The 14,479-nt window shown below is 42.4% G+C and overlaps 1 protein-coding gene across 1 annotated transcript in view; it reads left to right on the top strand.

Annotated features, from left to right (window-relative positions):
- The window catches only part of LOC144792911 (period circadian protein homolog 2-like), a 385,755-nt gene that overhangs the window by 135,035 nt on the left and 236,241 nt on the right, over positions 1-14,479 (top strand). Inside the window, exon 7 of the mRNA XM_078668113.1 lies at positions 1,816-1,867. Coding sequence (XP_078524239.1) covers positions 1,816-1,867 — 52 coding nt within the window. The remainder of the gene's footprint in view (positions 1-1,815; positions 1,868-14,479) is intronic.

Here is a 14,479-nt window from a genome sequence, read left to right as displayed (position 1 = left end):
TGCCAGCCGAAACACATTGCAATGCACTGCTTCAAATCTTTATTGGGTATCAGGAGTTATGATGCAGCTCGCAGCCTCACAGTAATGGGTTCATCCTTCTAAAAAACATCCTCCGCGCATCCAAGCTTCAAAGTATGCACAGAAAAAAATATCGATAAACAACAACATTATAAAATAGCTAACTCTTTGGGAATGCAAGATTAAGTAAAGTATGAGAAAGAAGAGGGGAACTAAATACCTGAAATGTATTGCCTCAACGATTTTCACATTCATTGTTTGCAAGTCAATCCATGTTTTTGGCATCAATGTTAACTTAGGGGCATGAAGCCATGGGCAGTTTTAATGTCACACATCAGAGAACTGTCCACTGTAAGCACATATTTCTCACCTTGCTTGACTCGGATATCAACTTTGCAAGGGAACGAGAACGAACTCTGCTAGTTATTTGGATTTATTATGTGTAGCAGGCAGCCTGAAACACACAGCCCAGCCCAGACTTAAATTAATTAATTTACTTAGAGATATGATTGTATCCCTAAATAAATCGGTCTGTTTAAAATGTTATCTAAATGTGTAGGAATTAAAGAGGGGGCAGCCCCACAGCCCTAATAGAGAAACCACCCCTACTACTGGTAAACGCATGCCTAGTAAAGGATTGCGTGGTTAAGACGCATTCATGGTTTAGGCTGCATGGTTGATGCATGTGTGGTTTAGCCATGCGTGCCTCTATCATACAACCGTTCCCTACCGGGCCCAGACTGTTTATTTCTTGACCGCGCCCATCACTGGCTTAAGCACTCACCTGAGGCCTTCGGTGTCACAGCATTGCCTGTGCTCACTGTGCCTGGTGGTGTATTATCTCTAGGCACTGCCGATGTGGTCTAACATACCACGGGCCAACTCTTCCATGAGGGTGACATCGTCCCTTCCCTGTGATAGACCAGGTAGAGGGGCGCATAAAAAGGAGAGGAAAGAAAGGAACTGACGTTAGTGCTCTTGAGTTGCACCTATATGCAGCTCCAGCCATCACTTTCGGGGTGGAGCAAGTTTGATGCAGAGCCACACAATGCGATCTTCTGGCACACAGGGTCTGTACTAAAAAATCTTCCATATCCAGCCTGGCACCCACGGATATTCTAAAGCTGGGGAATTTATGGTTAGAAGTACCTTTCAGAATTGGGGCTTTCAATGCTGGTTATAGATAGAGTGAGCCTTGTTTGGCTTGATAACTTTTAGTTTGCTATTGATTTTTTTAACTCTCTTACTGATTGTGATCATTGGATTTATCCACAACACCGTTTACTATAAATTACCTATTCTAATATCTTTGGAATAAAGTGTGTGTTTTTCATTTTTGGCTTTTATGGTGATCACTATGAAAAAATGACTGGTTGAATACCTTCTGCCCTGCTATCTGTCAAAGCTCATTGATGTTGTGTAATTATCTATACGAGATGCATAGTGATGTGGAGAGGATGATGTTGTGGAAGGTGGTAGATATTAGGTGTTGACGGTACACCGTCGCTATAGGTAACCTGATTACAAACCACTCTAAACTGGTGGGTTAAAGAAGTTGGACATTAAGTGAGATAGTGATGGTGCTAAAAATGTCTTGGGTTTGGTCTATGGAATAGACATCTCATCATTAATCATGCTGCCCAAATGAAGAACCAACTAAGGAGCAAAAGTTAGTGAAATGATGCAGAAGGGGTAGGCAGAAGTAGTGAGAGCTGACTGAAAGACGTTTATTTCCTAATTTGCAATGGAATGAGTTCCTGATTATTGACTTGATCTTTTTTGAATTACCCTCTTTAGATGTGGCCACCCAAGACTGCTTAGAGGAGAAATCTTTTTTCTGTCGCATCAGGTAAGGACAACGGTTTGCTTGGAGTGATTGTGCTATGTATACATCTTCAAATGGCCTATTGTCAGTGTGTGTTACATTGAAGATGCACGTTTGATATGGAATGGCAATGTAATGCAGCCAGAATCTTTGTTTATAATCGTTTCACGTTTGAGTAAGATGTTTGTGATCCTTGCGAGTGAGCATCTGCTCTACCCAACACTCAGAGGTGTCTGATCATTTTTTTCCTACTAGTTACTGAAGAAATTGTCCAATAAAGTGACTTGTTTTTTTTCTCTGAAGATTTTTCTGCTGTTTTGTAATCCCTAACAATTTTGTTTTTTTGCCAGGTACACTGTCACAAACGTGATGGATATCCCAACCTGCTTATTTAAAGTGCATTATATACTAATTAACTTATAATAAGGTGACCTTGATGTCCATCGTGTTTGTGATGGTGTACCTGTTTGGCAAACTCTAATTCTGATGCTAAGCTAAGAAGCTAATACCCAATCACAAACCAGGATGTACAATATGAATAAGAATGGTTTGTGAATGGTTATTTAATTTTCAATACGACATATGCACTAATAGTTTTCATCAGAAATTGTTCATTCTCAGGGAGCCACAACATTATATGCCTAATGAATTTTAACTAGACAAGTCACAAATTACGACCCGCTGTGATTAGATGTGGGTAGAGGTCTGCAAGGGACATCAGACCCTCCCATCCCTACTTTTGTATTACCAGACTGGAAAAGGGTTTTAAAGCAGTTCATGTCCACAGATGAGACAGGTATTAATTTCCCCCAAAACGTTTCCTGTGTGGGAAGACATCCATGAGAGCAGGCACTGATGCTGTGGACCACTCCCTGCTTCATCCAAGGCCAGCCAACACTATTCACGACAGGAAAGCTGTACCCTTTGTGAATCAGTTACTACTACCAACTCAGGGGTCGGTAAGTGATCAGCAGCTTGCGATCAAAATTAATAAATTAATGTCACAACCCATTGCTACATACTTTTGCAAATTGTAAATAGAAGGGGATGCCAATTTCAAGCCCCCTGCAATTTAAGATTCAGAAAGTGTTGCAAATGCCCTCTACGCATCAGAAAGACTAAAAAGACTTTTGTACATTGTGTAAAAAGGCCTTTTGCAGTAGCAAACTCTGTAATTTTGTGAATCACATGGTATTCAAAAGCAAAAGGGCTTTTTACCTGCGGCCTCAGACTACAAAAACTGCCAGGTTGGTCGTTATTTACAAAAAACCTAAATCTATATAGGAAACATATTCAGTTATTCCTACTGAAACCGGGGCTTACAGTTGATTGTACATCAGAATAACCTACACAGGAATAGCATATGACACAAATATTGTGTTCTAGTATTGCCGACAAAAGCATTGTCCAGTTGAGCGTAGATATTCTATTATTAATTCAAATTGGATGATATTGAAGCAAACATTTACATCCTTTCAATATATGGTTTTAATTAGCACCTTGTTGCAAATTAACGCTACTGTAGCCTGGCCTTCTAGGTTTGTGCTGAAGTTATGAGCGCTACCTTTAGTCCATATGTCAGTAATCTTTTTTTTTAGGTCTCGCTGGCGTTGCAGCGCGAAGCGCTGCCGCCAACAAGACTTATAGCTGCCTTGCTAGGCACCAAGGGAGTCAGAGCTGTGCACGAGCCGCTACAGACCTGGGCACGAGCCGACTCAGGTCTGTGAACGCCAATGTGCACGCTCACGGCGTCACGCTCCCGCCCTCCGGCATCTCTTCCGAGGCGCGCTCCAGGCCGACGGGCTCCACTGCAGGCTCCAGCGCGACGTCAGGTAGGCTGTATTTCACCCTTGTTTTGCATTTAACTGCCACGGACACCGCGCTCAAAGCATGCTTGCTTTCTAATAGACTGCACCTGCACAGCACATTCTTGCACAGAGCCCTGTGGGAGTGGCGCGCGGTGTTCAGGCTCCCGGGTCTGCGTGGAGTTGCTTTTGTCCTGTTCAGTGGGCTGTGTCTGTCTTTGGTGTTGACTGGTTGCCTGACAACAGACAGGCTCTTAGAGTGACCGAGAATGCAGCTCCTTACAGCCCTCTCCTCCCTTCACCCACTTGTGTAGCTTTCCCTTCTCAACCAAGTGCCCCAGATAAGAGCTCCTTCGTTACTCGGGGCTAATTTCAGTCATGGCAGAGGGGTTGGCACAGTTGCGTAATGCGTAACCGTGTTTGTGCTTTGCATACGGAATCGGACTTTCACACACCCGAACCGCACCAACGCTGCCTGAAACCTACACCACATGGGTTGGAATTGGATTTTATCGAGCCGACGCCAGAGGGGTGATGGCTTTGAGAAAACCAATGGCCTCCCGGCTCTTGAGAGAAGCTAGCCGCTCCCTTTCTAGCGCACCCGCCATGAGCACCAGCCACTAATAAAAGAAGCAAACATATATTCACTGAGCTGGCATGAGGTTTTAGTGAGTTAAAAACGTCATAGATATAATAGCTATTTGGAAATTTGTATTCCTTATATATGAAACGTTTTGTTTCATATTTGCAATTTTTAGTGGGTCGCAAATCGACCTACCTAACGAATATTAATGAGGTTGGTCGCAGTGTGCAACCAATGAAGACCCATCAGCCAACACTGGGATGATGGCATGCTGAAGTCAGCTGATCACCATGTCTGTGATAGCGTTTTAATAAATGCTTTTTGTTTTTGTTAAAATGCAACACACTTTCCTTAAAGGAAAACGGGATGTGTTTCAACAATGAAGGTCATGAGGGCGTAAAGCCCTGCTGGTAGTTGTAAATAATTTATGTGGTGAGATGATTCCTCTTGTAACCAGATACCCCCAGTGTTCTGATTGAGAAGGCAAGCTCCCCAGCCATCAAGGCTCGCATTTGATTATAAAGCAAACTCTGGTTTTGAACCAAAGATTGCTTTTCCGTTCCACGCGTCTAGGTTCTTGAGCCACCAGGCTAGTTCCGATTTAGCGTCTTGACCTAGACAGGAAGGACCGGGTGACGGGCAAGGGAGGAGGAGTTGCAATTGTGGTGGATATTGTCACGCCTGTCAATCCGCTGAACATCAATAAAGATGGCCGCGCCGCTGTGTGCATGAGCGAGAGAGTCAGGCAGTAGTCAAAAGCCTGACGTCCCTAAACTCCGACGCTTCACGCTCTAGTCACTTCCGCTCACAGCCTGTTTTCGTATCTGATCCTGTATCTTGTGTGTTCCGTGCTGGTGTTCCTTATCGCCTGCATGACTCCAGCTCCTCTGATGACCTGACCCCTTCGATGTTTCTTTTGGAGATCAAGGGGGTTTCTAGTTCGTTCCTGGCGACCTTTTCCTTGCACCATTAGCGTTCCGCTCTGGACAATTAGAGTGGTGCTAGCTTCCCCATATCATTTTCCTCAGTGCCGGCTTAGCTCTCTACTTTGCTTCCTTTCCAGGACTCCCGCTTGTTGCTCCCGGTTCCGCCCGTCAGCCAGACTTATATCCCGTTGGCTGGCCGGACTTGGGTAGAGCAGGCGCGGGGTCTTTTTTGGGGCATTGTGGGACTAGTAGTCCGCCTGAGTTACCCTGTATTCATTTTCCCCAGGCCATTAGTTATTATTTGCGGCATCAACGGACCAGTCTTTGGTGTGTCGGAATTGGCATTGGTTGCCGCTGAGGAGGCTCAGAAGATCCGGTACAGGCGCCTGGCGCTATTTATGAGTTATTTTACTAGTCTTATTGCTCGCCTATGTTTACAGGGGGGTTTCTTTGTGATACAGAAATCATCACCAGACCAACACCTCTTTCAGCCTCAACCATCTATTTGCCATTACACCTCACATTAGGGTAAGTCCTGTATTAGTGGATATTATTCACATAGTATTAGGTACATACCTCCTTTCCCATTACATTGTCTCTTCTCCTTTTAGATTAACCCATAGCAACGAATGAAGAGAGTTTAGCTGTGGCAGTTAACCAGGGATGTATGGTGTTCAAGAGAGGAGTGTTGTTTCTTATCTATAGGTAAAGTAGACAGGAGAGGTGAGGAATCGGGTAACAGAGGTTGGTGGGGTTTTTTCTTACTGTGAACATTGTTCATTTGTCCTTTTTCCTTACAGCGCCAGTATCCGACTTACAGAGACTCCCGGTCCAAGGTGTCTTCTTCCCTCCTTCCCTTGTTTTGTTCCCTCCTTTCCCTCTTTTCACCTCCACGTGCTATGGTCTGGTAGGCGTGTTGGTGTTAAGGAGGAAGGGCTGGGCTTATCATCAGTTCTTGGCACTCCTGTGGAAATAGCTTGTGGTTCCTTACAGATAGTCGCTACACTTGCTCAATTGTTCCAACGGAAGATATTCATGGGGTGGAGTCTCTTGGCTTCTGCCTGTCTTTCTCGCCTCATCACTCTTGTTCCGGGCTATTATTGTATAGGCCACCTGGCCAGGCTGGATCCTTTCATGAGGAACTTCACATTCCTATCTCCTCACTAATTATGAAGTTTAAACACTGTTTGCTTTTGGGAGATTTTAACATCCATATGGATGTGGCAGGCGCGGTAGATACCATCAAACTTCTGGATGTTACAAATCCATTTGGTTTGATTCCTTATCTTACCACAGCCGCACACAACAAAGGCCATACTTTGGACCACATTTTCTCTACTATTCCAATTACTTCTGCCCCGCCTCTACCCGTGGTGTGGTCAGATCACTATTTAGTGAATTTAGATATCTTACGTGTGACCAAAACGACCAACAGCGGCCCTAGCCCGCAGTCCTCTGCCTCCCGCTCCTACCACCGTGTGTCACCTGACATGCTAGCCCAGTCGTTGGCCCTGCATCCTTGCCAGCTCACAGGTGATCTGGAGGCTGACTTAGATCTGTTTCAGACCTGGCTCACGCACCGCCTTGATGAGCTGGCACCTCTTTCTATCGGCCGCAAACACAACTCTCGTGCCTCGGCTCCTTGGTTTACTCCGGCGCTACATGAAAGTAGAAGGCTCTGTAAGAAAGCTGAGAGAGCGTGCGCAGAAATTATGATGTGCTACTAAAGGATGCTTATAAGGATCGCATTAAAATCTACCATAAAGATATCATCCTTGATAAAAAATCTCATCTCGCTAAAAGAATTAAAGCAGCGGCTAACACTAGTAAGGACATCTTTACTATACTCAAGGAATTTACTTCCCCTTCAACTTCAATATCCAAATTCTCTCCTTCGGAACTTTGGATTAAACAATTGGCCCATTTTTTTGCTAGTAAAATTAAAAACATTCATGCTTCATTCATGCTGACATTCCCACCTAGTGACCCTAGCACCATCTTCCACGCCCTTTCTTCCTTTACTTTGTTGCTCTGAGGCTTTAGCAGAGGAGCCGTTACTGCCATCAAACAATGTGTTATTGCTTTGGAGGGCTAAAGTGGGGTAAGTCTATGTTGTGCACCCACTGGAAATCTGATTTTGGTCCATTAAGTGCTGGAGCATATGTAGGTGTTTTTAGCTGTGAGTTCTGTACATGTTTTGCATATGCATTCCTTTTGCATTCATTGTAGGAGTATTGTTCACCCTTCGGATGGTGCAGTGCAAATGTATCTTCCAGGAAGACATTGCCATTTTCAGCTCTGCATGGGGGCTACTTCTAGTGGTTATTAGATGTGGTTATTAGTTTGATTAGTTTGTGAGAGTGTAGGCTGGGCTGCATGTAGGTTGTTTCTGCTGATGTAACTTTTTTTGAAATACCAAAAGTAAACAAACAAGCATAGAGTTGCATCTCTTATGCGTTTGAGGCATCATTGACATCTGCACATGCACTCTCTTCTACAGTAAAATTACTAGGGCCCCTTTGTACAAAGCAATTTTCCAGTGGTAAATGGGCCAAATCACAGAATCTGCCTGTTTGCGACCAGAAAAATGCTTTTCGGAATGTACAAAGCCCAAATTGCAATTTCAGTATTTGGAAGGGGCGTGTTTAGTGCGACCCTTCCAATACCGGATCGCATTGGCATGTACAAATGTTTTGTGAACAAAATGCCGTTCCAAAACATTCGCACTTTGGGCCGGATGTGCATAGACTAGGAATAGGGATTTCCAAATAGCGATTCCATCTGATTCGCTATTTGGACATTTTTATTCCTTATGTATGAAACGTTTTGTTTCATATTTGCAATTTTTAGTGGGTCGCAAATCGACCTACCTAACGAATATTAACGAGGTAGGTCGCAGTGTGCGAACAATGAAGACCCATCAGCCAACACAGGAATGGTGGCATGCTGAAGTCAGCTGATCACCATGTCTGTGATAGCGTTTTAATAAATGCTTTTTGTTTTTGTTAAAATGCAACACATTTTCCTTAAAGGAAAACGGGATGTGTTTCAACAATGAAAAGTTAAACATTTTGTTGAATTTTTTTAAGAGCAGTCAGTGGTCCATGGGATCACTGCCTGCTGATAAAAATGTTTTCCCAAAATTCACAAAGGTATATGGGTCCCATGGGGACACCTTTCAATTTGCGAATGTATTACCACCAGCTTTGGGTTGGTGGTAAGGGGCCATATATACGAAGCAACTTTCCGGTCCCACATGGGCCGAATTGCAGAATGTGGTCGCAAACGGGCTGAATTGTAGAATTAACCCTTTTGTGACCAGAAAAAAATGCTTTTGGCAATAGACAAAGCCCAAAATGTGATCCTGTAACTAATTACTTATTTAAGGAAAATCACAGTCATGGTGGTCTGCTGACCCCAGCAGACCATCATCCCTGTGATGGCTGAGATTCCTAATGCATCGCAAACTGCGCCCTACCCCATTAATATTCATGAGGTAGGTTGATGCAGGTGAAATCGCTATTTGGAAATCCCTATTCCTAGTCTATGGACATCCGACCCTTTGTAGCACTGTGACTGGCATGCTTTCTGTAAACTTCATGTCTTCATATTTCGCCAGGGGGTCTCCTTAGAAATTGTTCTGCAATATCTATTGTTTATAATTGTGCACAGTTGTTTGTTTATCATGTAGACCATCACACAACCTGCTCCAGGTTTTTGTACACCATGGAAGATGTCTTGTAAGGTTTGCAGTGCGCACATACTTTTTTCAATGCTCACTTGGAGGCGATTGATCATACTCATTTCAGGCCTGAGATGAGAAAACTGTTGCTTGTCCACTGTTAGAGTTTCAAAAATGAAAGCATTTTTGAGCATTTACCTTCAATGGAAGGAGAACCTGGAGCTGAATAGACTAATGAGTTTTAAGACGCTTTGTACAGGCTTGAAAATCATATTGATATACAGCAAAACGTTCTGTTATCCAGGAAATTGTGCAATATCACATTGTGTTGCACTGCCACAAATTATTTACACATGACTAGAAGGTACACAGGTCAATAATCTCGTTTTTTTAACTAATGGTGGTAGATCTTACAGTTGAACCACTCATCCTGGTTGCATACCTTTTTGTCCTGCACGTGGAGGATCCCAGTTACTCTGCCCTAGTCAGTAACCATGGGCTTAGTTGGCCTGCCCCAAAGAAGAGATTCCAGTTTTATCAACATTAAAGAAGAACCCATTTTTTTGCATTCAGTGATGAACCTATTAGAGGCAGGGGAACACATTTTGGAAGTTCTTTGACATAAGCATTGTCAGAATAAATGTAATTATCAATCTAGTTAGAGTTCAGGTTTATTGTTGGTGGGCCAGTAAGAATTGAACAAATCAGAAAACAAGGCAGGGCTTTGGGATATCCGACATATGATGTTGGCTCAAGTGGAGAGACAAGGCCCCAGTTTGACTAGATCAAAGCAGTTGTGTAAAAAGGAGGCAAACTAAGGCAGTGATGTTGCTCTTATACCCACTGATAGTGCTGATCTAAAAAGGAGCACCTGGTTGTCAGTGGTGTTGCGAGGACGGAAATCTCTTAAAAATGTCCACTGGTGTCGTCACCTTAAAACTTTCTAAGAAAACCTGGAGATTCCACTCCTACCTAAGTTGATGAATCTTTGCCACCGTGTTAGAATGGAGCTTCACCTAAAATAAACATCCCTATTTGCATTTGATGTTCAGTCAATAAAGAGAATTTTAGTGAAGTTTCAAAAATGTATTTTCTCTTCAGGAGATTAGTCTATATTTTTGTTGCTCTTATTCATATTAGTCAAACTGACTAATTACAAAAATATTCCCCCAAAAAGTTTGGTTGGAACAAGCATAGATAATAAAGGCATGTTCCATTCAGAAGTTAGCCCCCATTTCTAGTCTAAAGGACCTATCATATCCTAGTGAGAACCTATACAGAGTTCCTTTGGAAAAGGGCAAGTAATTTTGGAGCAAAGTCAGATAACTAAGAAAAGGTCAAACTCCCAATATAGAGTTGTTCAGGAAACTCAGCCGAGTTCTAAAAACAGCTGCAGTAGCAACTGTTCAGATGGGTAGAAGGAAGGAATCACAACAGTAGCTATGATTAACATAAAGAGAGAAAAGTCTCCTCACCTAGTGTAAGAAACGTGGTTAGCAATAGCTTATGGCAATTCAACCTACCAGAATAAAGTGCTAAGGGGCATGGCATGGTAGGAGTGTATAGAATGCATTGACTCTCTAGCTAGGAACATATACTATATAGAAAAGCCATTAAACATGTCGCAAAAACAGGTGAATATGTCATCAACATCCAATGTATGAATATCTTCTGATGGTCTGCCGTCTTCCTCCTTGATTTCCCACAGTAAACGTCCATGTCAAGATGAAGTCATTCAGATATAGCTACCACGTATTATAAAAAGTTACATCTATATAGGTTATCATGGGAACCTTTTTACAAGCCTACTGTATTAGCTATGTAGTGTGCCATTGTGTAACAATGAGCTGCTCTATGAAATTAAACATTTAAAATCTGGTATGTCCTGGTTAGATCACAACATTTAAACTGCAACAAACATTTTCTTTTATTAATATGCTAGATCATTATTAATATGTGGTGGAGAAAATAATCTCAATACAGTGAATTCATATGGTGTGAAGAAAAGAAAAATACATTTCTCTAGAAACAGCACATTTCACAAAGAGGTCACGTTCTACAGTTCAGTTATAATGTTAAATCATTAACTATAAAAACATTTACTTTCTTAAAGGGACACAGAATAATAATATAATAATGACACCTAGCTTTGAGAGAACAATAGGAATGAAAGCTTTCTGCTGAAATAAACAGTATTTTCAGGTTTGGTCATTTAATAAAGACACATTTTTCTAATGTGTAATATATTATGCATTTTTATGTTAACGTTAAGGTACATTTCTATATTAATATGTGGTAACTCCTTCGTAAAAGTTTTCACCTTCCTCAATCCCCCATCTGATGATTTAAACAATCATAACATCTCTACGTTCCCATTGTGTGTCCATTTCAGAGTGCAATTTTCTCAGTAGTTGAGTCTCCTTTTTCTTTCTAGACCTCTACATTTTAATGAGTACATATAGTCGTCATTCATAATACCCCTAAATCCTAAAATCCTTCTCATACCAATTCCTTTCCAACTTTTCCATCTTTTTCTGATGCATGTATTTCCAGCCAAAGAACTGTGCACAAAGAAATGTAAGACAGAGCCCCACTATTATTAGCTTTTAAAATACCCTTTCCGGACATGGAAAACCAATTGCCAATTGTAGTAATTCTTTTCCTAAAGTTTTCAAATAAACTGGGGCCCGATTAGAATGGTGGTGAGATCGCCACCTACAGCCTGTTGGGGCAGTCCCACCGCCATCGGACCCATCACATCTACCCGCCATATTTCAATGGCAGGCGGATGTGTGGTGGTCAGAAAGATCAACAGCAACCCATCTGATGGACTCCTTGAGCCTGCAGCTGCTGTGGAGGGTCTTGTAAGCCCTACAATGGTGGTGGTGCCTACCAGGCACCGCCACAAGGATTACGATGTCCCGTTCCACCCACCTGTGCGGTCAACCTGCCATGGACAGGCAGGCGGAAAGCAACTTTGGTGGCCTGTAACGGGCTTCCCTTCCCCCATGGCCGTCAGCTGTGGGCACTTGCTGGCACCTACGGTGCCCCTACATATCCCTGTACCATGTGGCAGGCACCACATGGTACCTGCCACGTAGTGCAGGGATATATAAAGCGCCCCATTTTTGCATTGCTGTGGGTGCTGCAGCCAGCAGCACCCTCCGCAATGGAAAACATAGGCATTGCGACCGCTGCAGTGGTGGTCGTATTGTAATGCCTGTGTCGGGACCACTGACAGCCTGTCAGGTGGTCCCGATTCCCGATAGGGTGGCTGGCGGACTCCACCTGCCATCCTTATTGGGCCATTACTGTTTCCAGATCAGGCAATTCAGGTTCTAAACTTGAAATATTCTTTGCAAAGCTTTCTATTTCTTTACTCTCGTCAGGTATGTATGTGCAACAGTGAGTTAATTTAAGCATTCTGCACGCTCTGCCCTTTTCGGCAAGCAAAATGTCTATTACGAGATGGTCTTATAAAACCATCGATCATATAGCTATTAGTTCTTTATTCATCACAAGTGAAGCTCCAGATGTCCTTGTTGCCAACTCTTGAGAATTTTCTAATCGGTTTGCCATTTAAGATGACACCTATAGGTTTGAATGACTGCTCCAAATATGTCTCCTATGATTCCAGTTTTTTGTTGTGTACTGCATTTCTGCCTATGTCCGGGTGTTAATGTCAGTACATCTATTGTTTTTACATGATACCTTTTTGGAATTAGTATGCCTAAATAGCAGATCCCTTCCCAGTCAGCTGTCAATAGAAAGTAAGAATTATGTCCACAAAGATAATAACCCCTGGAATAACCTTCTCCTTTCCCTGGATGATTTGCCAAGATCCACGAGTCAATTCAGAAGTGTGTTCACAACTATTAATCCCTACATTTTCTAGGCCTTTTAGGTGTTTGTCTTTTATACAACCATATTTTCCCTATGTTGGCAGGCCAATCTCAATTTAGGGTAAACCATTTTCTTTCTAAATTCATTTTCCCCTTTCCTCTAAGCGTTCTCTAGAACATCACTTGTTTTGTCAGTAGCATGTGTCATGTTATTGTAGCTTTCTTCTAAAGCCATTATATAAGCCTTTTCTATAGTTTGCATTAAACAGGTTACATTTTCTTTATAAGCCTTTACACTATTTATGGGTCTATGAGGAAAGAAATAGTACCAGATTGTATTCATTTTCTTTGCTTGTGAGTGTAAATTCATGCTTTCTATTGATGGTACACTGGAAAGTATTAGATCATGATTAAAACAAAAATACTCAAAGTGTCCTCTCTTATAAACTAATGATAATAGGATAGTGCAAAAAGTAGCATAAGAATAAGGCACATGGTAATAGGTTTATTCTTCTGATACCGATGTAGGTAAGCATGTGCATACATAGCAGTCTTTTGTGTTCATGGAATTAGTGTATTGCTTTATTAATCAGGAATAGACATTAATAGAATAGTAATCTTTCTTGTAGCCTACAGGGAGTAACTAAAAGGGTCTTCCCACGTATTGTAATTATGCGTGTTAGCAATGTTCTTTAGTCTAAGCTCTGATTCTGGCACTAGATAAAATTCTATCAGTACTATAGTGATCATTATTATTGTTATGACGAAAATTGAACCAATAATCTATTTACATCTATTGCTAATGCAACACAATCTCCAAGTCAGTTCAAATCACCTAGTTGTATTAGCTTGTAGTGAAGTTTGGTAAGTGGATTCTTCAGTACAGTAGTAGTTTTCTTCTTTTTGTTTGTTTTTCTTTTCTTCAATTTAGCTCCTAACCAGGCAATCCTTAACTCTACTCCTTTTTCTTCTAAAATGTTGTCCCTATTCTTCTGTAATCTGTTGAAAAGGAAGAAGTCAACCTCCAACTGGGGTCTTGATGTAGCAAGACTAGTCAGAAGCACTGCTCGTGCCCACCCTTACTACTTGGCTGACAAGATAAAGAATTCAAGTGGGCGCCCTTGTGCTGTGACCTGTTGTGGAATAATTCAGAAAAGGGGGGTGGTGATGAACAGAGTGTCTGAATTAAGCAGACCACTCTTACCCAGTCCAAAGATCAGGGCTTGATCCATCACCGTTTTTTAGCTCACTGCACCATCCCAGCTCAGAACCTGGCTACATGCAAATTAGTCTGTTCCTGTCCCAGTGCATGATGGGAACAGGGCAAACCAAACTACAAAGCCAATTCTTATACTGGGAAGGAAACAAGCTTCCGGGGACCGGTTTCTGGCATTTCAGCCGTCGTCGGCCCGGCTTGCTTGAATCCTGATGGTGCAATGAGCAAGGGACTCACATCTGAGTATACCCTTCCACGCTTATGGTGGACAAAATGATTCAGAAAAGGGGGGTGGTGATGAACAGAGTGTCTGAATTAAGCAGACCACTCTTACCCAGTCCAAAGATCAGGGCTTGATCCATCACTGTTTTTTAGCTCACTGCACCATCCCAGCTCAGAACCTGGCTACATGCAAATTAGTCTGTTCCTGTCCCAGTGCATGATGGGAACAGGGCAAACCAAACTACCAAGCCAATTCTTAGACTGGGAAGGAAACAAGCTTCCGGGGACCGGTTTCTGGCATTTCAGCCGTCGTCGGCCCGGCTTGCTTGAATCCTGATGGTGCAATGAGCAAGGGACTCA

The sequence above is a fragment of the Lissotriton helveticus genome, chromosome 11, assembly GCF_964261635.1.
Source record: "Lissotriton helveticus chromosome 11, aLisHel1.1, whole genome shotgun sequence".
Classification (NCBI taxonomy): domain Eukaryota; kingdom Metazoa; phylum Chordata; class Amphibia; order Caudata; family Salamandridae; genus Lissotriton; species Lissotriton helveticus.
The sequence above is the reverse complement of the archived record's forward strand: the minus strand, read 5'-3'. Positions and strand labels throughout refer to the sequence as shown.